This window comes from Eurytemora carolleeae, unplaced genomic scaffold (assembly GCF_000591075.1).
Source record: "Eurytemora carolleeae unplaced genomic scaffold, Eaff_2.0 scaffold108, whole genome shotgun sequence".
Classification (NCBI taxonomy): domain Eukaryota; kingdom Metazoa; phylum Arthropoda; class Copepoda; order Calanoida; family Temoridae; genus Eurytemora; species Eurytemora carolleeae.
The window spans coordinates 419,203-447,000 of record NW_019396160.1 but is presented as its reverse complement, the minus strand read 5'-3'; the positions used below and the strand labels follow the sequence as shown (position 1 = coordinate 447,000).

At 33.0% G+C, this 27,798-nt stretch overlaps 1 protein-coding gene across 1 annotated transcript in view; it reads left to right on the top strand.

Moving 5' to 3' along the window:
• The window catches only part of LOC111696795 (uncharacterized), a 47,385-nt gene that overhangs the window by 7,101 nt on the left and 12,486 nt on the right, over window positions 1-27,798 (top strand). Inside the window, exons 2-16 of the mRNA XM_023466529.1 lie at window positions 9,688-9,856; window positions 10,905-10,977; window positions 14,695-14,783; window positions 16,024-16,150; window positions 16,559-16,671; window positions 17,821-17,932; window positions 18,359-18,503; window positions 19,886-19,942; window positions 20,768-20,831; window positions 21,689-21,727; window positions 22,410-22,499; window positions 23,118-23,311; window positions 25,089-25,348; window positions 27,217-27,280; window positions 27,436-27,453. Of these exons, the coding sequence (XP_023322297.1) occupies window positions 9,688-9,856; window positions 10,905-10,977; window positions 14,695-14,783; window positions 16,024-16,150; window positions 16,559-16,671; window positions 17,821-17,932; window positions 18,359-18,503; window positions 19,886-19,942; window positions 20,768-20,831; window positions 21,689-21,727; window positions 22,410-22,499; window positions 23,118-23,311; window positions 25,089-25,348; window positions 27,217-27,280; window positions 27,436-27,453 (1,614 nt within the window). The remainder of the gene's footprint in view (window positions 1-9,687; window positions 9,857-10,904; window positions 10,978-14,694; window positions 14,784-16,023; window positions 16,151-16,558; window positions 16,672-17,820; window positions 17,933-18,358; window positions 18,504-19,885; window positions 19,943-20,767; window positions 20,832-21,688; window positions 21,728-22,409; window positions 22,500-23,117; window positions 23,312-25,088; window positions 25,349-27,216; window positions 27,281-27,435; window positions 27,454-27,798) is intronic.

Genomic DNA, 27,798 nt, shown 5'->3' with positions numbered 1-27,798 from the left:
CCCCCCCCCCCCACCCTTCCTTCATTACTATATACCTCTTATTTATGTCATTTTTGTGTAATACATAACAAGTTTGTTATGAGTAAACATGTATTTTTCTTGCAAATTTTTAGAATTTAATTTGTTTTTTATTTGTGTGCACTAGGCTAGCTGTTATCAAGTATATATAATTATCTTTTGCAAATATTTTGCAGTTCTTCATTTCTTCCGTATCCGATATATACAGACAATAAAATTTATATATTCTACATGTACAACATTTCAGACATGATAGGCTTAGAAGAGTTGCTAGGCCTTTACCCATAGGTTTGGCTTTAACAATCAATAATTATTTTATTGTAGCCCTGTTTAAAAATATTTAAAAGCTGCACACAATTTTACAGAACTTTATAGTTTCAAAAGAATTTTTGGTAAAATCGTGTTTTGGGTCAGAAAGTACATATTCATCATAGCCTTCCCAAGAACATATTCATTATAGCCTTCCCAAGAACATATTCATTATAGCCTTCCCAAGAACATAATCATTATAGCCTTTCCAAGAACATATTCATTATAGCCTTCCCAAGAACATATTCATTATAGTCTTCCCAAGAACATATTCATTATACCCTTCCCAAGTACATATTCATTATAGCCTTCCCAAGAACATATTCATTATAGCCTTCCCAAGAACATATTCATCATAGCCTTCCTAAGAACAAGAATCTGGTAACAATTTGACATGACGCTCATATATACGAGTATCAAAAGAGAATTTATACAAATGTTGGAAATTCGGCGCTTTTTCAGTTTTCTGCATAAGTACATGGATACAATTAAGATAATACATGAACATGTATCCGACATACATTTCCTGTATTCTTGACTGTATCTATTTATATTTCCTGGGATTAAGAAATAGGAAATTAGATAATTTGACAAATTAGATTTAAATATATTTGATAATCAATATCTTATTGGTACGTGTGGAAAGGTAGAGGGGGCTATGAAACAAAAAACTGTTGATAAATTTACAATTGTGAAGTGTAATTTTATGTAGTTTCAAACCCGAAAGTATTTATATCTTTTACTTTACCAGAGCTGAGTAATAAAATTGTATTTTAATGAACCTCTAAATGGTCTAAAATACACCAACTCTAAAAAATATTATAGAAACTTCCATAGCTTTGTCATAAATAAAGCTTTCTGCCTTTTCTTGAAGGAAAGTAAGCAAACAAAGTGCCGCTCATTGTCTGTTTGCACTGCAGTACACTTTATTTGTAAACAAAAATAAAGAAGTTCCAATCTTATTCTTTATCCAGCTCGGAAAAAAGCCCGACATGCCCCTTACATCAAAATCAATGTATCAGTTAATAAAAACTTTGTTTTTAACTTCATAAGAGACCTTTTCAATTTTTGAAACGTTTCACATACTTCAGTAAATGTGTTTCTAAAAATATTATTATGAATTTGTATGACGTGCTAAAAAAAATATGATTTTTATGTTCGTAAGTCGGGATCTCTTTGAATCCGTTTAGATCAGAATCAATTTTACGGCATGAGATTTAACCTTAACCCTCTTTATCCCCCCCCCCACTTCTCCCCCCATTTAACTCTTCTCGCATCATGCATTCACTTTTTGAGGTAATTGAATCACTCACTTGCAATACTGTTCTTTCTAAATAGATTTTACAATATAAGATAAAAAAATCCAATTATGATTAAATTTTCTAAATTTACAAAACTGTCAGCTTGTTAAATATACATGCATTGTTATCTCTCTATCTATTTAAATATCTATCTAATTATCTCTCTAACTGTGTCTCAAATAATATAATTATTGATGGATTGATTTACTGGATTCCGGAAACAAAGGTGATTGGGAGGAAGACGGAAGGAAGGAGAAAGATGGGGGGGGGGGTTATCATTGATAANCCCCTTCTAACCACACTTTCCATAAACTCAAATAAGTTCTAATATTTGATTTAAACTTTGTTATCTACTACTAGCTTGAAAACCCAGATCTGCTTGTATTAACATACGTCTACAGCTCAATTCAGAATGTGTTAACCAAGCTAAGAACATTCCCGTGGTGCTACTAATTTCTTCAATCAAAGTTTGAGGCAAATCGGCCTCTGAGTTTGTTAGTTCTAATCGGCATCACAAACAAACAACACCCAAAAGAGATTACTACGATATATAAATTGTTTGCTTTAATAATTAGCATAAATCTGAACCTTGATTTGTTTCAGCTTATTTACATATTGTGTGATCTTATTTTTTTCTTAAGTTTTAGAATATTTTTGTAGAAATATCTTAATTTTACCTTTAAGATAATAGTTTTTTTACTTTCATACCAAGTTATGAACTAATTGGCTTTATAATCCCTTAAATATCTTAAAGATAATTGTTTCTTAACTGTATACTAATATTATATAACATGCATAAAAACCAGTTAAACCGCTTCTTTTTTCTGAAGGTTTTAGATAAACACTGTTTTCAATAAGTAGTAGATTAATTAGAAGAGGAGAGGAAGACCGGGGGGGGGGGGGGGGGGGGCGCCAAACGCCTGCTTAGGGTTTATTGCAAAATTCATTAAAATAGTGTTTTATAATTAATTTTCCGTTTCGTTCTTGTGTTTTGTGTGCCAGTATTTTTTCTTGGTAGTCCTTGAAGAAGTAAAATTCTATTTACCTCCCGGTAAAGTATTTAAAAATTAACTAAAGATTGCATGAAAATAATTAGAAAATATAAAGTATAAAGAAGGCTCACTAGCAACAAACAGATTGCAGAGAAAGATTTCAAAAAGACAATTCACAGAGATTTTACAGTTTTAAACTCCAGTTTTATTTGATACAAACAGGGTTGATTATAAGATTGCAAAAATAGTCTTTGATCAACAGATAAAACCAGTTCACAGTGATTCAAACACAAGTGAAGGTGGGGTATTCATTATAAGTGATCAATGTGGTTTAGTCTCATACGTGCATCACTATGCAGTAGACAGTGGTAAAATAGCTTGATAGCATGTGAAACAGCCGGGTTTTATTGAAACGTTTGACAATTTCATCATTTGCAAGGTAGCTTTGGATCACTGTTCATATATACATAAACTTAAGGTCTTCAGGCCGAATTTAAAGAATTTGAGCCGCGGCTTATTTGAGACGCTGCTCAAATATTAATTGGTTCCACTTAAAATTGTTTGTTTTTTTAATGTTTAAAGATTTAAGCTGGCGCTGAATTGAAACAGATTCGAGCCGCGGCTCAAATTCATGAAATTCGGACTTCGGTTAAACATCTTGCGAGGCTGAACCTAGAACCAATTTTTACTCATCAAATGTAGATTATTCGTATTTGATATTTTTACGTTTTTATTATGCTACGTATTACAAAATATTCAATCTTGGTCTCTTACTCCACATAATCTTGACGGATTTTAAATGAGAGATCAAAATTGTTATACAGCTTGGTATTTTGTAGCGCCAGTTTTACGCAAAATGAGATAATGCAATTTGTTAGTAAATCTTTGTATCAAATGTTTTGTAAACCTAAATTACGCAGAGAATAATTTAAACTACTTTTTTTATTTACTAAAATTTAATCTTTTACTGACAGTTTAATGTTTAGGTCAAGAAACACATTGAACAAATGCCAAACTGTAAACTTGTCAAAATTTCCGATTTCTAAGATAAATTATAACAATAAAAATAGTGTAAATGTACTGTTTACACGGTTCAACCATTTACATTTAACACTCCAGTCTTGATATGATTAATATAGGTAAAAATATTTTCCGGCAGAAATTAGTCCAGTAATCATTACTTTAAATAAACCTACATACAAAGATCGTATTTTCCTGTTTACAGGGCTGCCCTTAACAGCCTGCCTGATCAAGTTTAAATTGTAAAGCTGAGTGTTTTAATTGTGGTTTCTCTACACAAGTGACAATTGAGCATTTCTAACGCAGGAAAAAAATTATAAGAAAAAACCCCAACTTTTAAACCTAGAAAAACAAAAATATCTTCCAAATTATTGATCAGAGGTTCTAGGGTCCCATTGCAATGTGAATCAGTCATTGCACAGAGGGTCACTTTAAATAACGTTTACAGTCCCTTTAACAAATGATAAAAAACCTGGATAGACCAAATAAAGATTAATATTTGTATTTCCTGCTTCTACTGTTAGCTAAATGTGCTTGTATGTTGTAATATATCAATCATAATTATACGCTAAGTGATTGGTGTTACAACTGTAGTTCGGAGAGTAATCATTATATAGGATAGATATGATTAATTTATATATTTAATATATATAGTTATATTTTACACCATTTCTTGTAACCCTATCCCCCTAATAATACTATTTTTCCCTTTCCCTAATTTTTACTTACTTTTTGTATTTATTATCCATATTATTCTTCTCCTCCAAACTACTAGTATATTCTTTTCTCTGCCTCCTTAGTACTTTCTATTCTTTTTCCCAATTACAAGCCGGGATTGTAAGCGTTATTTCAATTGAGCCTACATTCAAAGATGACAATACCCGATACACAAAGCTTTGTCTGATCAAGTATGAATTAGTTATCCATTAGTTTCTTCAACTGTTTATCTTCATTTGCAGATTCTCGGCGAAAGTGACTTTCGCATTTCTTTTTTACAGAGGTATCTTCCACATTTTTGAGTGTATCATTGTGAATCGGGCATTGTCATTTTTGCACTCTTATATTCCCTTTAACTTCTCCCACCCCCCTCCCCCCCTCCTGCATTGTCTCTCATACTTTTCTCCATCTCTTATTCTTCGCTATATCCCCTTCATAACTTAAACACCCAAACCGTTCAATAGATAACATGTTGGGAGATGAGTAAACCTAAAAAATGGCGCACAATGGAAGATCTGGCATGAACGTGCTTCTAACATTAGTTTTTTTTTCTCGGAGATTTAAAAATATTTTTTTGTTCGTCATCATTCAAACTTCCTTGCTTTTACAACGTAAACGGATCTACTGAAAGTAATTCAAAATTATGAACATTCTGTGGAACTAACATCTACTTTTTTACTCTACAGCAGAGGTTTGGTCCATCACCATCACCGAATTTTAAATATGAACATTCTGTTTAAAAAATGAAGAGAATGTAAGTAGTTGTGTTATGACTCACAATTTTTATCCAGAATATTCTGTTTGTAATTTTAAACAAAAAATTTCGTAAATTTTAAATTTGTTCGGTAAGATCGATATTTATACGAGTTAAGTCCAAGCATTGTACTCTAAATCTGCAATGGGATTCTTGAACCATTTCTTATGGTTAAATCTCATTTTCAATTCTTGAGAACAAAGGAATTGTGTCTTTGCCACAAATTCAAATTTTCCAATTTCTATATTTTTTTCAACAGTTGTTAAAAAACTTTGATATTCCAAACTTAGATTATTTGATCTAAAAAAATATAATGTTTTAAATATCTAAGGTCTACGACATTGGGTCGCAAAGATGTTTAGAAGGGTTTAAAAAACAAGAGTTTGTGACAAAGACCCAGTTTAACGCAAAGTTTAGTTATAAGGAAATCCTGAATTTTAACCGACATTTTGATATTTGATAAATAATGAATGTTAAGGTTTATTTATGGAATAGTTTACGACCACAAAACTGTAACTTTTACGAGAAAAACGTCAAGTTTAGTTTTTTAACTGCCTTGCCTAATTTGAATTCCGTTTTAGGAGAAGCCAGACACTGATATTAGTTCAAGATTTAGCCAGACACTGATATTAGTTCAAGATTTAACCAGACACTGATATTAGTTCAAGATTTAGCCAGACACTGATATTAGTTCAAGATTTAGCCAGACACTGATATTAGTTCAAGATTTAGCCAGACACTGATATTAGTTCAAGATTTAACCAGACACTGATATTAGTTCAAGATTTAACCAGACACTGATATTAGTTCAAGATTTAACNTCTATCTGGCATCCATCTTATATATTCCTTTTGAATGATTATAAAGAAGATGGATGGATTTAAGAAGAGATAATAGATTGATTAGATTGATCGATTAGACTGGCGGAGTTTAGCCTTAACAGTATATACATCAATACTTATACAATATTCATCCACTGTAGACTACACAGTTATGTAAAACAGTAACCAAATAACAACTTGGAAGAAGGGGTCGGGCTTTTGTGGTTGATCTTCGTATACCCTTTATCAGACCTCTCTAACCAGCAGACTTTTCTGTAGCCTTGGTGTTTGTAAGATAAAGAACTATTTTGAGGGGTTTAGGTTCGACCTCCCCCCCCCCTCCTTTATGAATTCAAGAAAAGCTTTATTTAAAATTCATATTTCTGTTTAGTAATAAAAATAATTGAAGTTTAATTCTAATTTTTAAAACTAATTTTGAATCCTACCTAAGTTCGTGTTTAGAAAGTGCACTAATGAAGTTATTTCATTGATACCACTCTTGATGCTTGAGCACGACAAGATGATTTGAAATTTTAGCCAACATTTATTTTATTTTGTGACAGTAGTGATATTCAACTTAATTTCAACTAAATCTCTTTTCAAAATTTCTAGGCTTTTAGGGTGCTTTGCATTCCTCTTCGTTAAAGTTATAAGTTATATTCATCTATTTATTCACTTTTCATTCATTTATCTACTTATCTATATATTCATCTATCTAATCAACTTTCATTCATTTATCTACTTATCTATCTATTACTCTATCTATTCACTTTTCATTCATTTATCTACTTATCTATCTATTACTCTCTTTATTCACTTTTCATTTATTTATCTACTTATCTATCTATTCATCTATCTATTCATCTTTCTATTCATCTTTCTATTTATCTTTCTACTTATTTTTCTATTCATCTTTCTATTTATCTTTCTATTCATCTTTCTATTCATTTTTCTATTTATATTTCTACCACATTCAACTTTCTATTTTTCTATGTAATATTTATCAAAGTGAGCATCTATTAAATCATTAATATAAGCATCTATACCATGAATAAAGCAGATCTAATTTACTGCCTGCATAAGAAAATCTCATTTATAACAGTGAAGGTATCTACCTTATCCACCTTTTAACCTTTTCCTTTGTTTATCGTCTTACTTTTGTTGTATTTTTAAACAAAAAAAGTGTTTTAAGGGAGTTTCCTTATCTTACATATCTTATTAGAGATAGATTGCTTCACTGGTGATGTCTAATTTTGGTAGATTCCTTCGCTATGCGTACACGCCTGTGTTTTTGTTTGCTAACGACCATTATTTCCTACGCATCCAAACTATTTGTCAAAATGAAGTTTAGATTCATTTGTTTAACCAATATCTACATGAAGAATAATAACATATCAATTAGGTATTTAGAATTAGACACTTCCTGATAACAACGTTATTGTAAGTTAAGAAGGGATCTAAAAATGCTTAAAATAACAAGCTGTGAATATTTTTTAAAGATCGGTCAGGGTTCGAGAATCGACTTTAAGGTCGTGTGCTCTGGTGTGTTTATAAATACAAGAAAACATTGAGGTTTGTTTCATCTCCGAACTGTATTTTCCTTACGCGCATTCCGCGGCTGCACACTGTGCATTAATAATATAAACGTGCGCGCACCTTTCATTCCCATGCACGTATTTGTGAGCACTCTAGGTACACTGTATTGTTACGTTTAATCTAGTAAAGAAAAAATATAGGTTGAATAGTTTTGAATACTTCAAATATCTTTCTAATATAATTTACGTGAACACTTTAAAACTTCAATATTTACAATCATTTTCATATTATATTTTTTATTGTATTTTAATTTTGTATTTTTTTCTTTACTTCTTACTTATCTATTATTCTGTAACACATAGTAGATTCTGGAACACCCTGTAGAGGGAGGTAGTCAGTATTCTGGAACACCCTGTAGAGGAAGGTAGTCGGTATTCTGGAACACCATGTAGAGGGAGGTAGTCAGTATTCTGGAACACCCTGTAGAGGGAGGTAGTCAGTATTCTCGAACACCCTGTAGAGGGAGGTAGTCAGTATTCTGGTATACTGGAACACCATGCAGAGGGTAGGGAGTCAGTATTCTGGAACACCCTGGAACACCCTGTAGAGGGAGGTAGTCAGTATTCTCGAACACCCTGTAGAGGGAGGTAGTCAGTATTCTGGAACACCCTGTAGAGGGAGGTAGTCTGTATTCTGGAACACTGTGTGGAGGGAGGTAGTCAGTATTCTGGAACACTGTAAAGAGGGTTTGGAGTACTAATATACTGGAACACCATGCAGAGGGTAGGGAGTCAGTATTCTGGAACACCCTGTTGAGGGAAAGGAGTCAGTATTATGGAACACTCTGTAGAGGTTAGGGAGTTCTAGTCTTCTGGAACACTCTGTAGAGAGTGGAAAATCAGTATTTGGAACACCCTGTAGAGGGTAGGGAGTCTTTGTATTCTGTAGCACCGTGTAGAGGTAGGGAGTCCTATTAATCTGAAACACCCTGTAGAGGGAGGTAGTCAGTATTCTTGAACACCGTGTAGAGGGTAGAGAGTTCTAGTACTCTGAAACACCCTGTAAGGTTAGGGAGTTCTAGTCTTCTGGAACACTCTGTAGAGAGTGGAAAATCAGTATTTGGAACACCCTGTAGAGGGTAGGGAGTCTTTGTATTCTGTAGCACCGTGTAGAGGTAGGGAGTCCTCTCGAACACCCTGTAAAGGGAGGTAGTCAGTATTCTGGAACACCCTGTAGAGGGTAGGAAGTCCTAGTACTCTCGAACACCCTGTAAAGGGAGTTAGTCAGTATTCTGGAACACCCTGTAGAGGGAGGTACTCAGTATTCTGGAACACCGTATAGGGGGAGGTATTCAGTATTCTGGAACACCGTGAATCCTGCAGAGAATGTTTTGCTGCTTGGTTTGACGGTCAAATTGGCTCTTCAATTCGTAGCAGAGAAATTTTAGTGTTAAAGGGAAAGTAAACTAATAAATGCTTTTAGAATAAATACAAAAAATATCAAAAAATTGGAAGTTAATGATAGTTTTAAAGTTAGGAAAAGTGTCATTTTAAGTGCAACTCAATTTTGCACAAATTTACCAGCTGCAAGAAGTCAAAAGATAGATTTCAGAATCAAAGTTATTTTCTGCAGACTTTTCCTTTAATGAAAGGTAGATTCAGGGCAGAAGTGAATACTTGGTAATCTAGAGTGAAAAATGTTGCTGGGGGGTAGAATTTGATTGAGAAGAGTAACTACAGGGATGGGAGGTAGGATAGGAGGAGAGGTGGGTTAATAACCACCTTAGGGGGGTGAGTTTTCTTTCAAAACCTTAGAATCTGTTCACTTGAAATTTATATAAGATACATTTTAAAGTATTGACGGTAACGTTCACGATTTTGTAGGTGGTTAACACCTACAAAATCGTGAACGTACCTTAAATATTTAACGTAAATTTGACTTTCTTGGAAATAAAAAAAAAGATAATTTCCGGCCAAATAAACTGAAAATACGAAATATTTACATTAAAATACATCTTATAGATAAATTAATAAATCAAACTTTTTCATCGATTTCATGATTTTTCACTTGTACGTGTATGCACAAATTGTACAGTTGTATACATAAAAAGCTATATTAAGGTTTATATACTATAAGTATATATATATAATAGTATACAGAAGTGTACGTTTATTTTTGTTGTACTTCTTCAAAACTCTAAATGTATTCTATGTATTCAGGATGTGGTGCCGCAAAGACTGATTTCCGTTGTCCGGAAGAGTTTGGATACTACGCTCACCCTACCGAGTGCAGTAACTATTATGTGTGTGTATTTGGTGGACCCCTTTTAGAGAGTTGTACAGGAGGATTAGTGTACAGCCATGATCTTCAAACCTGTGATTGGCCCAGGTAATATTAGTGTACAGCCATGATCTTCAAACCTGTGATTGGCCCAGGTAATATTAGTGTACAGCCATGATCTTCAAACCTATGATTGGCCCAGGTAATATTAGTGTACAGTCATAATCTGTTTATCTGTCTATCTAGTGAACTTGTTTACTGTCTGTTTAGTGAACCGTTTATCTGCTTTTCCATTAAACTGTTTATCTGTCTGTTTAGTGAACTGTTTATCTGTCTGTCTAGTGAACTGTTTATCTGTCTGTCTAGTGAACTGTTTATCTGTCTGTCTAGTGAACTGTTTATCTGTCTGTCTAGTGAACTGTTTATTTGTCTGTCTAGTGAACTGTTTATCTGATTGTCTAGTTAATTGTTCCTATGCTTGTCTAGTAACTGCTTTATGTTTGTCTTGTGAACTGGTTGTCTATTTGTCTCGTAAACTGTTTGTCTGTCTGTCTAGTGATTTTTTGTCTGTTCGTCTTGTGAATTATTAGTCTGTCTGTCTAGTAAACTGTACAATAAACTTGTCTGTCTGTTTTTATTTGCTTTTGAACAGTCTGTCTGCGAAAATGTTTGGTTTTCTATCTTACTGTTTGTTTGTTCTGTGAACTATCTGTCTGTGAGTTTATATTTATGTGTGTGAGCTTGTGAAAACTGTATTTAGTATTCGAGTAGTTCAGCAACTGGGTGGTATTTTTTCTAAAACTCTTCTTTATTCCTGTGTGACCGTGCAGGGCTGGCTGTCAGTTTGTCAGTATTTTGGCGCATTTGCTATAAGTTAACAAGAGGGCAGGAGAGGGTCAGATTTTGTCTTCCATTTTAAATATTCAACATTATTGATAAGTCAAAAAAAAGGCTATGAGCTATTTTTGCAAACATTATTTTTCCTTACGTCATTGAGTCATATTTTCTATACATGATTTTTGTTATACAGATTTTATCCTATAGCTCATCTATAGCCGCAGCGCTCGGCCATTCTTATAGCTTACGACGGCATGGCTCAGAAGGTGCGCTTTACCTATGAAAAAAAAAATAATGTAGAACTGATAAATTATTTTAGGAATGTTGCTTGTAACTCCAACAGAAACTCGGTTCTCGACGAATCCATCGGGATCGCTCTCGACTCTCAAAAGGTTCAATATTTGAAGTTATTTATTTGATTTCCTCGTGATAAGGATTCTTTGATATTTTATATTGTTTACGTTAAAACTTCGTAGTGTATAATTCAGTAGGTAGGTCTTTGCCAAAATCTAATGCACGCTTAGTTCATCAGGTTTTTTAACCAATAAATTTACATTAATACTCACCACATTAACATGATACGAACTGCTGAGTGCTGCGTAATTTTTTAGTAAAATCAAAATTATAGATTTCTGAACTTTAAAACCATTAACTGGATTCATAGGTTTATTACCCAATAAACCTTTACATACAATTTTACTGAGATTGTAAATTTTTCCCATTTTAGTATTTTCATGAGCTTTAAATCTTCCTTTAACAGCACATTAGGCTATTACTGGAAAAAGAAGGTTTATTAATTGATAGTAAATATATACAATACTATTAGAAATTCACAAAATTAGGTAAAAAATAGATATTTTTTATTTTTTCAATTATTACCAAATGCAAGATCGTTATGAAAATGTTTGGATTGGACCAAAAGGTAGAAAATATTGAAACTTCAAGGAAGACCTAAAACTCTTTATTTACACCTACAGCAAGTGTTGAATTTGGGTTTCTGCCCTAAATACAGTCTTTAAAAGGTGTATTGGAAGATTTAGCCAACGAAATGTATGTGGCAGGGAACGATGAATATGGCAAAAAATAAGTTTAAAGTAGCAGGAACGATTAATATGACAAAAAAGGCTGTTTAAATTTCGTACAGTCGTCTCTGAAGTCTCATTCTTAGTAGATAACCCTGCACATTCCTCCTGCAAAAGGTAATAAAACCCATGTCAATATATAATCAGAGACGTACTAAAAGGGTTGTGGGGGCTGAGCCCCACCTGGATCAGTGATATCTATGGTTTCCAGGGTTTTGGGCCCCAACTGGTAAAAGAAAAAAATAAAACAACCCCTGGACAAATTCCTGAGAACGCTTCTGTATTCAATATAGGGCGTTCCTGTTTTATATATTTCTTGGTCCGTCATAAAACCACATCCTTCTTTTAAACCAAACAGACTCATAAACTTGAAAATGGAATAGAGAGATATAAAACTGTATTCACAAGAGATGAGCTGTATAGGACCCCATACTGGTTTCAAATTAGAACGCGTGTAGCAACTAATTTATGCGCGCCTTAACACTTCAAATTCACTTAATTGTTCGCATTTTAGCTAATCACCGCCTGTCTTCAACATAGAGAAAAACAATGGCTATTAGCATCATAAGTACTGAAAATTAAACCAAAATATGGACACGATCCTTTTTACACACTCCACCCAAATTCGAGACGATTAAGCAGATTATTTCAAATCTAAAACACCCTGAAATGATCTTGTGCAGAATCGTTTATCGTAAAATTGATCATCAAAATATGATCATTTATTAAATGTTTCGTACGCGAGGATTTTTACCCTTGTCATTCCTGTCATCGGAGATAAATGAGTTTATTCTTTGAAATATATATGCCTGAAAATCAGCAGAGGTATTATCATGGTGTCATAGTTCCTTTGTAAATAAACAGAATGTTTGGAACACAGACAATTGAGCACTTGCTTGAGTTTTTTTATAATCTTCCCAGCTGGTTCCTTGTTTATACCTTTCCCAGGGTTCCTTGTTTATATCCTTCCCAGGGTTCCTTGTTTATATCCTTCCCAGGGTTCCTTGTTTCTATCCTTCCCAGCTGGTTCCTTGTTTATATCCTTCCCAGGGTTCCTTGTTTATATCCTTCCCAGGGTTCCTTATTTATATCCCTCCCAGGGTTCCTTGTTTATATCCCTCCTAGGGTTCCTTGTTTATATCCTTCCCAGCTGGTTCCTTGTTTATATCCTTCTCAGAGTTCCTTGTTTATATCCTTCTCAGAGTTCCTTGTTTATATCCTTCTCAGGGTTCCTTGTCTATAATCCCTCCTAAGGTTCCTTGTTTATATCCCTGCCAGGGTTCCTTGTTTTTATCCTTCCCAGCGTTCCTTGTTTATAATTCCTTCTAGGGTTTCTTGTTTATATTCCTCTTAGGAAACCTTGTTTATATCCTTCCCAGGGTTCCTTTTTTACATTCCTGCAAAGAGTCCTTTTTTATATCCCTGTCAGGATCCTTGTTATCCCTCCAAAGGTTCTCTGTTTATATCTCTCCCGGATTCCTTGTTTATATCCCTCCTAGGGTTCCATGTTTATATCCCTCCTAGGGTTCCATGTTTATATCCCTCCTAGGGTTCCTTGTTTATATTCCTATTATGGTACCTTGTTTGAATCCGTCCTAGGGTACCTTGTTTGTATCCCTGCAGGATACCTTGTTTGTATCCCTCCTAGGATACCTTGTTTGTATTCCTCCTAGGATACCTTGTTTGTATCCCTCCTAGGGTACCTTGTTTGTATCCCTCCTAGGATACCTTGTTTGTATCCCTGCTAGGATGTATACCTTGTTTGTATCCCTCCTAGGGTACCTTGTTTGTATCCCTCCTTGGATACCTTGTTTGTATCCCTCCTAGGATACCTTGTTTGTATGTCTTAGGGTACCTTGTTTGTTCGTATCTTTCCCATTGTTCTTGGCGTATATTCCTTGGATGCTAGGATCCTTTAGTTTTCTAGGCATGCTTAACCTGGTAAAATGTGTTTACCTTTTGAACTATTAATTTTTGCCCTTGATCTGAAATAGCCTTGTTGCATCAACTTTTGAACTAACACATGCGCCGTGCATGCTGCATATGCAAATAAACATTTTTTCTCCGCTCTTCCTTTCTCAGCAAAATGTAGCAGGGTTTTCCAACATCTTTAGAAGATGAAAAATACTGTTGGGGCTGGAATATAATAATCATCTACTTAATTAGCTGTACATTAAATAGTTTAACGTCTTTATTTTGTAATTATTATACGCTCATTTGACTTTAATGCATTATATTTTTCAGAAAGGAGCAGCCCAGTGGGTCAAATGTTGAAATAATTAGGCAATAAAAGCTTTATAGATGTGGGGGGGGGGGGAAGAAGTCTAGGAAAGAGAATTTTGTAATGTGCTTTTGACCTTTGCTGTATTGAGGCTATTGAGAGGGGGTGGGTAATTTCGCCTCCCCCCCCCCTCATTTGCTCGTTTCAGCCAAGTCTTTTTTTTGAACAGCCATTTATATCAGAGGCGTTAAAGTCAGGGGTGGGGGCTACGGCGGAATGAAAAAAAAAAATGTAAGCCCCCCCCCCCCTCCTCGGACAAATTCCTGACTACGCCCATGATTTATATTATATAGAATATCTTTCTGTAGACAATAAGGAGTTAAGGAATGCTGGATAACTTTTATCATGTTATTTTGTTATTATTAAATTTAAAATTTCAATTTGCGTAATGGACACAAAACAATCATTACTGTGATAGAATGTTATAAATTCTGTCACCCTGATTTAACAATTCAGTCCTCTTCCAACCAAGCAGCGACTTTCGATCACAATTTAACCTATCTAACGTTTTTTTCGTTTTTTCCCTTTTGTATTATAGGGTTTTAAATCAGAAAGTAGTAAAACTTAGAAGACAACTCCGGAAGTTGAAAGATTGTTTAATTTTAACAAAACACGATTGCATTCAAATTAAAAAAATCAAACACATCTCGCCCTGGCTAGTCCAGGGTGCTGAGTTCCTATTTGTATTTACTAGGCTGCAAAACAATAGCTTTCTAAATATCTGATGTTTATTCTATTTGTTTTAGGATGAAAAGTCGAAGAGTAACCGTACACCTCGTAAACAAAACAATAACAAGCAAGAACAGGTTTTTAACCTACCCAAACCTATCTCAAGGTAAAACAAAAAAGAAAAATCTAAAAAAGAAAATTTACAAAATGTGTTAAGAAACGAAGCATATAGCTTTAAAAAATATTTATTGAACAATAAAAGATCAATGTTCTTAGAGCGAGCTGGGGATTTAAAAAAAATGTTTTGCATTAAAAAATCTGTTCCTTCATTTTACTCTTATGGCTTCATGAATTTTTATGATTGTGTTTGTTAAATATTAAAAGAATTCTCTTGTACAGGGTTCCTTGTTTATATTCTTCCCAGCTGGTTCCTTGTTTATATCCTTCCCAGGGTTTCTTGTTTATATCCTTCCCAGGGTTCCTTGTTTATATCCTTCCCAGGGTTCAGCAACTGGGTGGTATTTTTTCTAAAACTCTTATTTTATAAGGTGTAGTAAATTATGACAATCAAGAATAAATATTATTAAAATTAGAGATTTCTACAAAAATATTTTTAAAAACTCCCAAAAATGGAATAAGAAAAGGACATGTCAAGAAAGGCGAGACATTATTGATAAATGTTGATGGGAAGATTATTTTGAAAATGATGATCAAAGATCGCCGACAACTCCACACTAATCCAAGTATTAGTCCTAGTTTGTTACATTTTTAACATCGCTATTTAGGGTTATAATGAAGATTTTATGGTGTGTAAAAAGTATAAAATTTAAGCATGAATATGTATACAGGCAGAAATCTGCTTTAGTGTAAAATTAGAATATTTATAAAAAGATCAGAATTATAGTTAAACATTTAAATATATAAAAAACATTTATGATAATCTAACAAAAATATAGATTTATTTCAAAAGGAAAACAGACGTAACAATTAGTTTCCCTCCATTTGTAGAGTGGCATTTGAAACAAAGGAATTGAGTCTTTGCCACAAACTCTCATTTTCTAATCACTATATCTTTAGAACCAAATGTTGCAGACCTTAGATATTTCAAACTATGAATTATGTTAGATCAAATTATCTGAGTTTAAAATATCAAAGGTTTACAACATCGAGTTCTAAAGATATTGAGGTTTAAATATTTGATTTTGTTCCAAAGACTCAATTCCTTTATTAAATTAAAGAGAGAAAAAGAAGGATTCCTCAATCATTTGTTTGCTCAGACTAAAGACGGTAAACGGTATAGTTAATTATGTATCAGACATAACATCTATAAATGGAGGATCACTGTAAATTACGGTTACATTCCGTAAATAAATAAAGGAATAAATCTATGAACTGGTTTATATCAGGGAGACCGAAGGTGTTGGAGTAGATGACGAGGAGGAAGAAGAATTGTTAAGTCTCTCTCCTCAACCTAGTATTGTTAGTACAGTTACACACGGAGCTAACAATAGGAATACATTGAAAACTTCTCAGGTATACATTTATACTGTACTGTACTGTACTGTACTGTACTGTACTGTTCTGTACTGTACAGTGCTGTACTGTACTGTACTGTACTGAACATTATTATCTTTATCTGTTCGCACTAAAATAGAAGAAAATGTTCACAATTGTTTTTATGCGTTTTGTAAATTGTAATTTAAACCTTCGAATATCTTGAACATATCTTTTTTATTTTCTCTCATACATACAAATAACATTAGTTTTACTTGAAGGGAATTATTCATTTGGTGTACTGTCCCGTTTTGTCTTATATAGCATAAATGTGTACTGTACAGCTTGCTTTAACTGTACAAAGATTGGCCCTGTACACCAAACATGAAAACTGGAGTTTACAGTGATATGAATATATATCTTTTAATATGTTTGTCAATATTTCAGGATATGGAAGAGGAAGAGGAAAAGGAAGAGAAGGAGATCGAGAGAAGAATAGAAACTATCCAAGAAGAAATTCTTCGACAAACAAACTTTGGAGATGTACTCTTCGGATCCAGGTTAAATAATTCATAATATTATGTTTAGTACTACAATTATAATATGTTTACAAAGTACACCATGTACAAACAATTCATTATAATATGTTAGGTACTAAATTATAAAATTTGTAAGTGCACTAATTATGAAGGACTAAACAATCTTAAGAAACGTAAACTAAACCTTACACATTTACAACGCTTAAGTTTTAGAATTATTTTACAGGGGTCAATATAATTCCCTTTTCAATCCCATTTGGGATTGACAAATTTGAAAGAAATGGGGGCAAATTCTTTAATTGGGGGCAAATTTTTTTTATATGATAATTTAAAAAAAAATTGGGGGCATTTTTTTTAAAAATTGGGGGCATTTTTTTCAAATTGGGGGCAATGGGGCTAATGTGCTAGTGGAATTTGAAAAAAAAATTTTAACTGGGGGCATTTTTTTTAAAAATTGGGGGCATTTTATTTAAAAATTGGGGGCAATGGGGCAAATGTGTGAGTGGAATTTGAAAAAAAAATTTTAACTGGGGGCATTTTTTTTAAAAATTGGGGGCATTTTATTTAAAAATTGGGGGCAATGGGGCAAATGTGTGAGTGGAATTTGAAAAAAAAATTTTAACTGTGGGCATTTTTCTTAAAAATTGGGGGCATTTTTTTTCAAAATTGGGGGCAAAAAATTATTTTGGGATCGAGAAAATCAGCTTTTTTGGGAATTATATTGACCCCTGTTATTTTATCATCAAAATATGCTTAGTTTTTTCGTTATACACAAATAACTATTGAAGAAAAAAGTAAGCACTACAAACCAAAAATGTGATGTAGTGGTTGCAATTAAACAGAAATTAAGAAGATTTAGATTTACCATTTTAACAGCAAAGCAAAAACCTCAAAGTTTTATTTTACAAAAATGTTTTGCAGAGCTTTTATTGTTATCTAGTTTCCAATTTAAGAATCTTGGAAAGAATCTGAGTTTTTGTCACAACCTAAGATTTTCTATAATCACTATTATCCCTATATCTTTGCATTTTCCAACAATTCTATCCTGTGAGATCAAATAATCTAAGTTAAAATATTAATGGTTTACACCATCAAGTTGAAAAAATTAAGGGAATCGAAATTTTGTGTTTGTGACAAGGACTCGATTCCTTCAATAATTTTTGATTTCAGGACTCCAGCCAAGGAACCTCTACCCGGAGACCCTCCAGTAAACTCTAGTAGTTTAGAGAAATCCCTGCTAGCTGGATACCCCGGAGTTCCAACCGTCCTAGATGATTCTCAGGTCTTCATCTCTCTTTGTTTCATTAAAAACTTTTTTTTGAATTTTATTGAATTTTTTCTACAGCTTGTTTCATGCTTACGCATATTATACCTTTATTTTGCCCTTGGAGCAAACTTAAAAATTAAACTTAAGGTAATTTTCAGTGACCTTTTATTTAACGAAGGGTGTGCCCGATTCGCAAAGGTGCTCTAAAGACTTTCATCTAATTTTTTCGCCTTTTAAAAATGTTAATTCTGTTGATTTCCGACACGGTTTCATTTGCAGAAATACGCAAATTGCTTTAGACCGATAATTAAAAATTGTGAGACAGAAAAACTAATATTGTAATTCGGACAAACCTTTTTTAAAATTAAGGTCATTTATAAAATATATGTCTACAATCCTTCAAGTAAATTCGATATCAGAATTAAAGCATTAATATTGTAGGATACGGATCCTATTGATAGCTTCTATTACGTGAACTGGGAGGATCCTATCTACGATCAGTTCGACGACTACGGGGAGAGGCTGGACAAGGGTGAGGAGGCTGCAGGGGAGGATGGAGAGGAGGATAAAGGTGGACCTCAGGCTGGTTAGTATCACAGCTACATTTTTAAACGCATGGGTTTCTTAAAAATTGTTTAATAAAGTGTAACAAATAGCAGTAATACATTTCTGGAAATTTTTTATATACTTTTCAAAAAACTAACAACAGAGTAAAAATCCCAGAAACTATTGAATATTAGATAAAAATAAAAAGGTGGTTAATGGATGAGAGGGTCAAATAAAACTACATAATCAGTTACTGAACAAAAATCCTTTCTAAACTTTTTGCACTAATTATTTGTAGATTCTTTGCGTTGAAACGAATTGCTAAAAATTGACCCTAAACCTTCTTAAGAAAAATTGCACGTCTTGAAATTTGCACTGCTAGTTTAAATTCATTCCATCATCCGCAAACTGTATTTGCGGAACAGATATTTTATCCATATAATTTTATACCTTGTATAAGTCTAGACAATGGGGTATTCTTTAAGTTTTTAAATCTTGAAATATTTCAAAATATTTCTGTGCATTACGATCCTGTGTGCATCTGCATATTGTACAATATGTTTATCAATAAGGAAATAAGGTTACTCGCCTTAAACACTAATCATCCATTATATTATAAGACATCTTTGCAACCAGAAAGTCCACACTTCTAATAATTCAATCTTTGATCTAACAGAATCATAGTTTGACATTTTTACCAACATTTTTATTATTATTCTGTCTACTAAAGCTATAAAAGGATATAGTGCCGTACATATTTTGTTATTTAAACTGTAATAATTCAACCTTTGATCTAACAGAATCATAGTTTGACATTTTTACCAACATTTTTAACTATTATTCTTTCTATTAAAGGTATTAACGAATAAAGTGCGCACATATTTTGTTATTTAAACTGTAATTTATTGTTTCTAGAGCCTAACTTACAAGCTTTATTTACGAACTCCTCCTAACGATTAATCGTACGTACATCACTTTGCGTCAATCGAAAACTGATTGCGTAAACCAAAGTTATAGGTGATCATATCTCCGTAAAAATTCAAAGAGAAGGGGATGGCATTTGTAGAAGTAGAAAAATAACCTTCTCTGATTTAATTATAAGAATTAAATAAGTAGATTTATAAATAAACAAATGTTTTAATTATTATATCTCGTTAATGTATTGTTAGAACGTAAAGACCAGATGGCAATCTCTTCTTACTATTTCCGGTTTTGTTTTATGTTTCTTTTATTTTTGCATTTTCTTCGTTTACTTTGGTTTATTTATCTATAAATATAGAATTATCTGTCATCTTTCTGAATCTATCAACGTATCTTATATATATTATCTAGTTAAGCATATCTATCCATCTATCCTTATCTAAATATTTATATCTATCGATCTATCCGTATTTCTATCTATCTTCATCTATCTATGTTTAGGATCGGTCTGGATTGATCACGAGATCCCTCAAAGACCCAGTAAAACCCATCCTCAAGGACAGAAGCAAAAACAATCAATTAATCAACTCTGCAATCAATTATTAAATTTGTCGGATAAAACATACCAAACCATACCATAAATACCTTGTAACACTCCTCTTGTTCTACTTTAAGCTGTGCTAAACCAAACCATAAATACCTTGTAACACTCCTCTTGTTCTACTATAAGCTCTACCAAACCATACCATAAATACCTTGTAACACTCGTCTTGTTCTACTATATGCTCTGCTAAACCAACAATTCCCCAACTCGTGACTTTCAGCAAATTTGCACATGCACCAACTGCCAATTTTAGTGCAGCCAAGAAATTTAATTTTCACGTTTTTCGCGCGCCTTAATTTTTTATTTCTTGCGCCAAAAAATGTGGTCCATCCAATCCAGAAATGTGGTCCATCCAATCCAGAAAATGTGGTCCATCCAATCCAAAAAATGTGGTCCATCTAATCCAGAAATGTGGTCCATCCAATCCAGAAAAATTGTCCATTTTGTAATTACAGGAATGAAATTAACTAGAACTATGTTTGATGCAATAAAGCGTTGCGTTGCAGCAGGTTTGTTGCAAATACTTTTAAAATTGTTTGCAAAACAATGCTTTCATAAAACTTCTCGATGACTATTCAAAAATTGAAGCTTGAACCGTCAATTCAATTGTTGGAACGTTATTTTTATTGAGACTTTTATCTTTGAAATCAGCATAAACCTCTAAATAAACAGTAAAGTTTATAAATTGTTACAAACAAAAGAGACATTAACGGTGTATTCATTGAAAAAGTTCAACGAATTACAAAAAAAACGATAATTTGACTTCTGGTTGAGTGTAGGTCCGGAACCAGAATCATCGGCGTTACCATGCAACGAACAGAGATGCACTTTGCCAGACTGCAGGTACTGGTAGTAATATATACAAAATACCAGACTGTAGGTAGTATAATATGGATAGAATACCAGACTAAAGGCAGTAATATATATAGAATACCAGACTGCAGGTAGTAATATGTATAGAGTATTAGACTGCAGGTAGTGATATATATAATAGAATACCAGACTGCAGGGTTTTTTCTTCTCTAAACAGAATAATTGTTTTTTTCTGGTTTAAAGTTCCTATATATATAGACTGTAGATTGTAATATATATAGAATACCGGACATACTGCCAGTTGTAATTTAAATAGAATAGAATAATTGCAAAATATTAACATAATATTAAGTAAAGGCAGTCTAATATGTACAAAATATCAGACTGTAATTAGTAAACTATAATTGAAATGACAGACTTCTAATTGTGCTGATGTCAAATACAATCATGCCAGTTAAATATTTGATGCATACCAGACTGCAAATGAATTTAATTTTAGAAAACCAAAGCAAATTTAAATATGCCTGATTAATAATTCTTTTTTAATATTTTTAAGTCGTAATTTTTCAACCCAAATCTTTTTATTCATAATCCTTATATTCTCCACCCTCTGTTAAGAACTTTACCGTAAAAATCGCTTAGTGTCAAGATTATTCCTGGTTGTCTGCACTCTGCATGTTGTAAAGTGCACTTTTTCAGTTTGTGGTTGAAATCTGGTTTAATTTATTTTAAGTAGTTTTCCTTAAGTTTCCGCAACATTACGTTCTACCGCCATAAACACGAAATTGAAGGATATACAAAGAAAACTCAGTATACCATATCTTCACGGGACAAACCCAGCCGGCCCTACAAGGGTTTTATATTGTTTAATTCATTCATCCTTAAAGGTGTGGAGGATCGGATATACCGGGGAATCTATCAGTCAGGTCAGTTTATGAGTAGAATTGTCATAAAACAAAATTACGATGTTGTCTCATTAATCGTTGAAGTCTCCAAACCATGTGGTTGTTGGTTTTAGCAACATTGCGTTGGTATTTCTGTTTATAAGTGATAGTTGTAATTAAACTAAAAACAATTAATCCAGCAACATAAACTATTTATATCACTGTTATTTTGGTTATACAGTTTTTTTTGGACAGAAAAGGCGAGAACCTTTAAGATATAGAGAAAATTTAACAACTTTTTAGCACGTCCGTGCCAAAATAATGGTGTTATTGGTAATTTTATGAAATGGTTCTGTACTTGTCTTATTTCAATGGCTGTTTCAAGATCAAATTAGCTTTGAAACAAAGGAGAAGTCAAAATATAAAGTTGATTTCAATTTTATTTTCATTGCAATTCAAAAAATATTTTGGAAATATCCTAAATTTTTGGGAAAAAAACCCGGGGACCAATTAAAACTTTAAAAGAAACGTGCTATAATGTACAGCTAATTCAACATTATAGCACGATAAATACTTCATAGGCTCATAGCACGTTAATTATGAAATTCACAATAGAGTGAGTAATAATGATAAAGTACACTATAGTTTCATAAAATATTTTAAATTGAGACTTTTTAAATGTTTCGCTAACTATATAAAAAAGTATAAAAATCTAAATGTTAAGGGATACGCCTCAACTAGTTATCCTGACATTTGATGATTCGGTGAATGATCTGAACAAACAGCTCTACCAGGATATATTCCACACTAGCAGGTTAAACATTTTTATACTCAATATAGTATTGGTTTCAGGGTTTAAGGGGGTATAATGAGGTTGAGGCGGGGAGTTATCTTTCAGGTCAATTATGTTCCAATTGTTGGACGGCACATAATTGATCTGACAATTATCAAGTAGTCAACCAGGACAAAAAGTAGTATCAAATGTTAAACTAAGTTTATTGTCCCGACCCAGAACCAGCCGGTACAATAAAGTGGGGTTGGAAAAAATGAAGGAGTTAGGATGTGGAAGGGAATTAATTGGTATATATAAAATAGTTATACGGCGTCAGATAAGCAGCTAGACTCAGTCGTACTTTGTTTTGAAAAAGACTTTTTATGGATTCTATACAATAAACTTAAAAAGTCGTGTCTGAATATTCAAATATTTTGAAAATGAAAGCTACATGACCAGTAAAACTATAGACATCTTTTTTATTTTATTCAAAATATCTACTGTGTCGGCTGATCTGTTAAATAAGCTAGTTTGTTAACCTTTGTTTTCAAATGCACCCAGTTCTAACCTTTGGAGAGCTAAGTATATGTCTAACAAAGGAATATAAAGGTTTAGATAACAAAGAGTAAAAACCGTATAATTAATATTAAATAATTAAAGGAAAAATCCTAATGGTTGCCCAATCTCTGCAACCTTCTACGTGTCCCACGAATGGACGGACTATGGTCTGGTCCAGTCCTTGTACTCGGACGGACACGAGATAGCTTCTCACAGTATCTCCCACAGCTTTGGGGAGCAGTTCTCCAGGACTAAGTGGTTGAAGGAGATGGCAGGACAGAGGGAGATACTCTCAGGTCAGTTCAACCTTAAACAACTAAGTTTTAAAGATTTAAAGGGACTATAAGCGTAATTTTAAGTTATTCTTCATTCGAAAAGTAGAGTGTCAAATTCACAAAGGTATCTTAAAACCTTTTCTGGTTTGAACATATCCATGTTTTGCTTTTCACCATGCCACTCTATACCTAAAGGGTCAATTGAGATCAGGTGTACAGTACATTTAAGTCTAAGTAAGATGGTTGCATGACAGAAAAGCATAAACTAATCAAAGTCTCATAAAAAGAAAAAGAAATATCACGAATATAAACTAGAACTATAACTTGAAACTGTAACTAGCTTATTTATTTAATTTTATGTCCTTTTCTGGGTTTACAAAAGGATTTTTATTATGTTGTAAAGGAGCTGTGTCTTTGTCACATACCCGAATTTTAAAATCCTTTTATCTTTGCAACCTGATGGTGAAAACCTTTGATATCTCAAACTTAGACTAGTTGATCTTACAGAATTCATGGTTTGAAATATCTAAGGTCTATGGCATTGGGTTACAAAAATATAGGGATTAGAAAACCAGACTTCAAGACCTAATTCCTTTCCCCTAAATTTTCTATTTATGTTTAAAGTTTATGAGGTCCGTTGCCCTAGATTTTATGGCTTCTGAAAGACAAACAGAAATGTTAATAAGTTTTTCAAACAACCCGAACATATCTACCAAGCTCTAGTTGGTTTACCGTGCACTGTGAGCTAATTAATAAAATAAGAATTTTAATAAACCCAAATCTGTCCGAAGTTGACTTCTAACAAATTGAATTTTAATTCGGAATGATCTAATACAGGAACCATTCAATTAATTAATTAATTAAACTGAGATTAATTACCACGCCCTTTCATTCAACCTCCAGGTGTACATGGTGTTATCTTGGATCCAATGGACCGTAATAGTAGTCCTGAGAACTACTTGGTTCCAATGGACCGTAATAGTAGTCCTGAGAACTACTTGGTTCCAATGGACCGTAATAAACAAGACTCACACAATATGTAAAAAAGGTTTGGGTGATGGAAGTATATAAATGCAGCTAAATTTAAACGGATCAAAGCTCAAAAGTACTTTTCAAACCACCTCTGTGCCTCTAGAACCAAAAGAATCTAGACTAACTGAATTAAGTGAGAATTAGTTAAACCATTCTCATTCATAAGTTTCAACCCTGGTCCCTCTGAAACCCTCTGGTCTGTAGATACACGATGAAACGTATGATTAGGGGACTATTATCCAATCTTATCTTTATCTTGTTGTATAGAATATTGGTATTCTGCCTACACAGATCAACCCCCAGACCATCAACTCTTAATATATACTCATATAGTATAAACATACACTTTACACTACACAGTTCAGGCGCGCAGTTGATGCCATCTACCTTAAGAGAAAAACATTAGAAAGGGATTATTAACTTTTTTCTTTGAATGCAGTCCTTTACTAAATCGATGATGATAATAACGTACTTAAAATCTAAAGAAACCGAGTATTCTCTCATAATTCTAATTTTTCAATCCCAATATCTTTGCATGCGTAAATCTATTGGTCTATGTGTTCTGCAATAAGTATGAAATATAAAAAGAGTTTACGTTCCTTTGTAAATTTTGTAAAGTCTTATTTAATAAATATTGCTAAACAATTAACTGAAACAATACAAAGATATGATTTTGTGAATAATGTTATAAAACATTTATTTCACTTTTATTGTGAATTTGTTTAGAATAGCATGAAAATTTGATTTAAAAATATTTTTCTGTTAGGGTTTGCTGGAATAAAGCTAGAGGATGTTCGAGGGATTCGAGCCCCATTCCTTGCTATAGGAGGGAACAATATGTTCTCAATGCTGTATGATGCCAACTTTACATATGATTCAAGTATGCCAATTTATGAGAACAGACCTCCGTCCTATCCCTACACCCTGGATTACAAGATATCTCATGATTGTATGATACCACCTTGTCCTAACAAGGCATATCCAGGAGTATGGGAGATTCCACTTGTCATGTGGAATGATCTAAAGGTGAGCCAAGTTTAATAAGCATTTTAATGTTTGCCAAAACATTTTTAAGAAAATAAGAGACTTTTAGGTATAATAACAAGTATTCTAAAGCTGAGGCAACCTTTTTATCTTTTCTTTAAAACGAAATTTACCAGTTTCTTTTTTCAAAAAAGATCTGGTAAGTAAACGTACAGTAATATCCTGTCTACGGACCGGAAGTAAATGTACAGTAATATCCCGTCTACGGACCGGAAGTAAATGTACAGTAATATTCCGTCTACGGACCGAAAGTAAATGTACAGTAATATCCCGTGTACGAACCGGAAGTAAATGTACAGTAATATCCCGTCTACGGACCGGAAGTAAATGTACAGTAATATCCCGTGTACGGACCGGAAGTAAATGTACAGTAATATCCCGTCAACGGACCGGAAGTACATGTACAGTAATATCCCGTCTACGGACCGTAAGTAAATGTACAGTAATATCCCGTCAACGGACCGGAAGTACATGTAGAGTAATATCCCGTCTACGTGCCGAAAGTACATGTATAGTAATATCCCGTCTACGGACCGGAAGTAAATGTATAGTAATATCCCGTCTACGGACTGATGATGAAGGAAAACTTCTAGGGTCGATCTATTAATGAAATAGATAGTGTACAGTACTTATTATAAGTTATATACTTTTTCAAGTTTCATGTGATTCATGTGCTGTCAAAAATAAATAGAATAATATACAAATTATGGCATCTTTTTCACCTGTATCTAGAGTATTTTTTTTATTCAGAAAGGAAGTGATCACTGCCCTTAATCTTTTATTTTCTGATCCCGATATCTTTGTATCCTAATGTTATAAACATTTGATATTTAAAAGTGGGTCTTTGTGATCAAGCAAACTTAATAGCTTGAGACTTCAGAGACGACTGTACGGAATTTATACTGTCTATTTCCTCATATTTATTATACCCTGCAACTATAAAATTGTGTATTTCTTTGTAAAATCATTAAATACGCCATTTAAAGACTATTCTAAAAGCAGCAGACTTACTGTAACAGCAAGTCGTCTTTTCAGTCTCATCTTTTGTAGATAACCCTATAATATCAACGGCTTACAACGTCAGGTTGCAAAGTTATTGGGACTAGAAAATAAGAGTTTGGGGAGAGTGATCAGTTCTTTTTAAACCTTAGACAAATTCTCAATCTCTGTGTATAAATTAATTATGAAAACGTAATATAATCATATATCTCGAGGTAGACTAATTCAGATTAGCGTAGACGTCATTTGGTGCACTCATATTTCATACCTTCAACTCAATAAAGTACATGTGTAATTAACTTCTACCATTATCTTTATATCTTTATCCATTAACTTTATATAACTATCTATCTGTACATCTATCTATTTATTTATATATGTATATATGAAAGATACTTTAAACATTTTACATTTTTTATTTCATGATACCAAGTCTGCATGCATACTTTGTAATTTGGAATTATATTCTCATCTATTAGTCTAACTTTTTCACTGTCTCGTTTGTCTAGCTATGTAGCTAACTTGCTATTTAATAATGAGACTGCACTAAACTATCCAGCAAGAAATTAGAAAATTAAGTAATTTAGCAAATAATACAAGAACGCAATTTCATGATTTAAAGGGTGAAAAAGTGACAAAAAAAGACAATGTTTTGAAACGTTGCTTTTAATACTTTAAATACTATAAAAACATGTATCAAAACACATATTTAAACTTACAGTCCAGGTATTTTGAAAGTGCAACTGCGAACTGCACTTGTGCATTCAAAGTTTGTTTTATTTACAAAAAATCGTGAAGACCAATTACCATTGTTCGTAGGTTTTTATTCAATATATTTCCATTTGTCACAGGACAATCCAGACACTACACTTACACCTCAAGTTTTTGTAGAACCCCCGGTAACAATGTCCAATTGTAAAATCATTGCAAATAATTAAAGTGTTGTGACATTTTGAAACAGTGCACAGAGAACTATGATGCCAAGTGTGAACAAGTGCAGGGATTCCAGATAAAAGCGTGAAATAGAGTGAGGATTTAAAACCTGTGTCTCTAAATATTTAATATTTTAGGTTTACCAAAGGTTCTACGTAAGTCAACAAAGAGTTTAAAATGTCCAAAAAAGCTGTTAAATAGAAAGCTGACCTTAAGCTATACTTTGTGTATTTGATTATGTTCTAAACTGGAAACTTTCAACTTTTTAAAAAAATGTGTCTGTGCACACTGCACAATATCTTTATGTTATGTCAAAATCATAACTTGATTCTGACAGTTGTTTTCCTATTTCAAATGTGATGGTCCAAATTATTTTCGTCAGGACACCCTGTGGTAAATCTCAGAAAAATCCTACCCAACACGTTATAAAACACTTTATCCAAAAGTGAATCTAAAAAATCCTGAATTCAATACGTTGCATGCATGTGCAGTGTACAGTG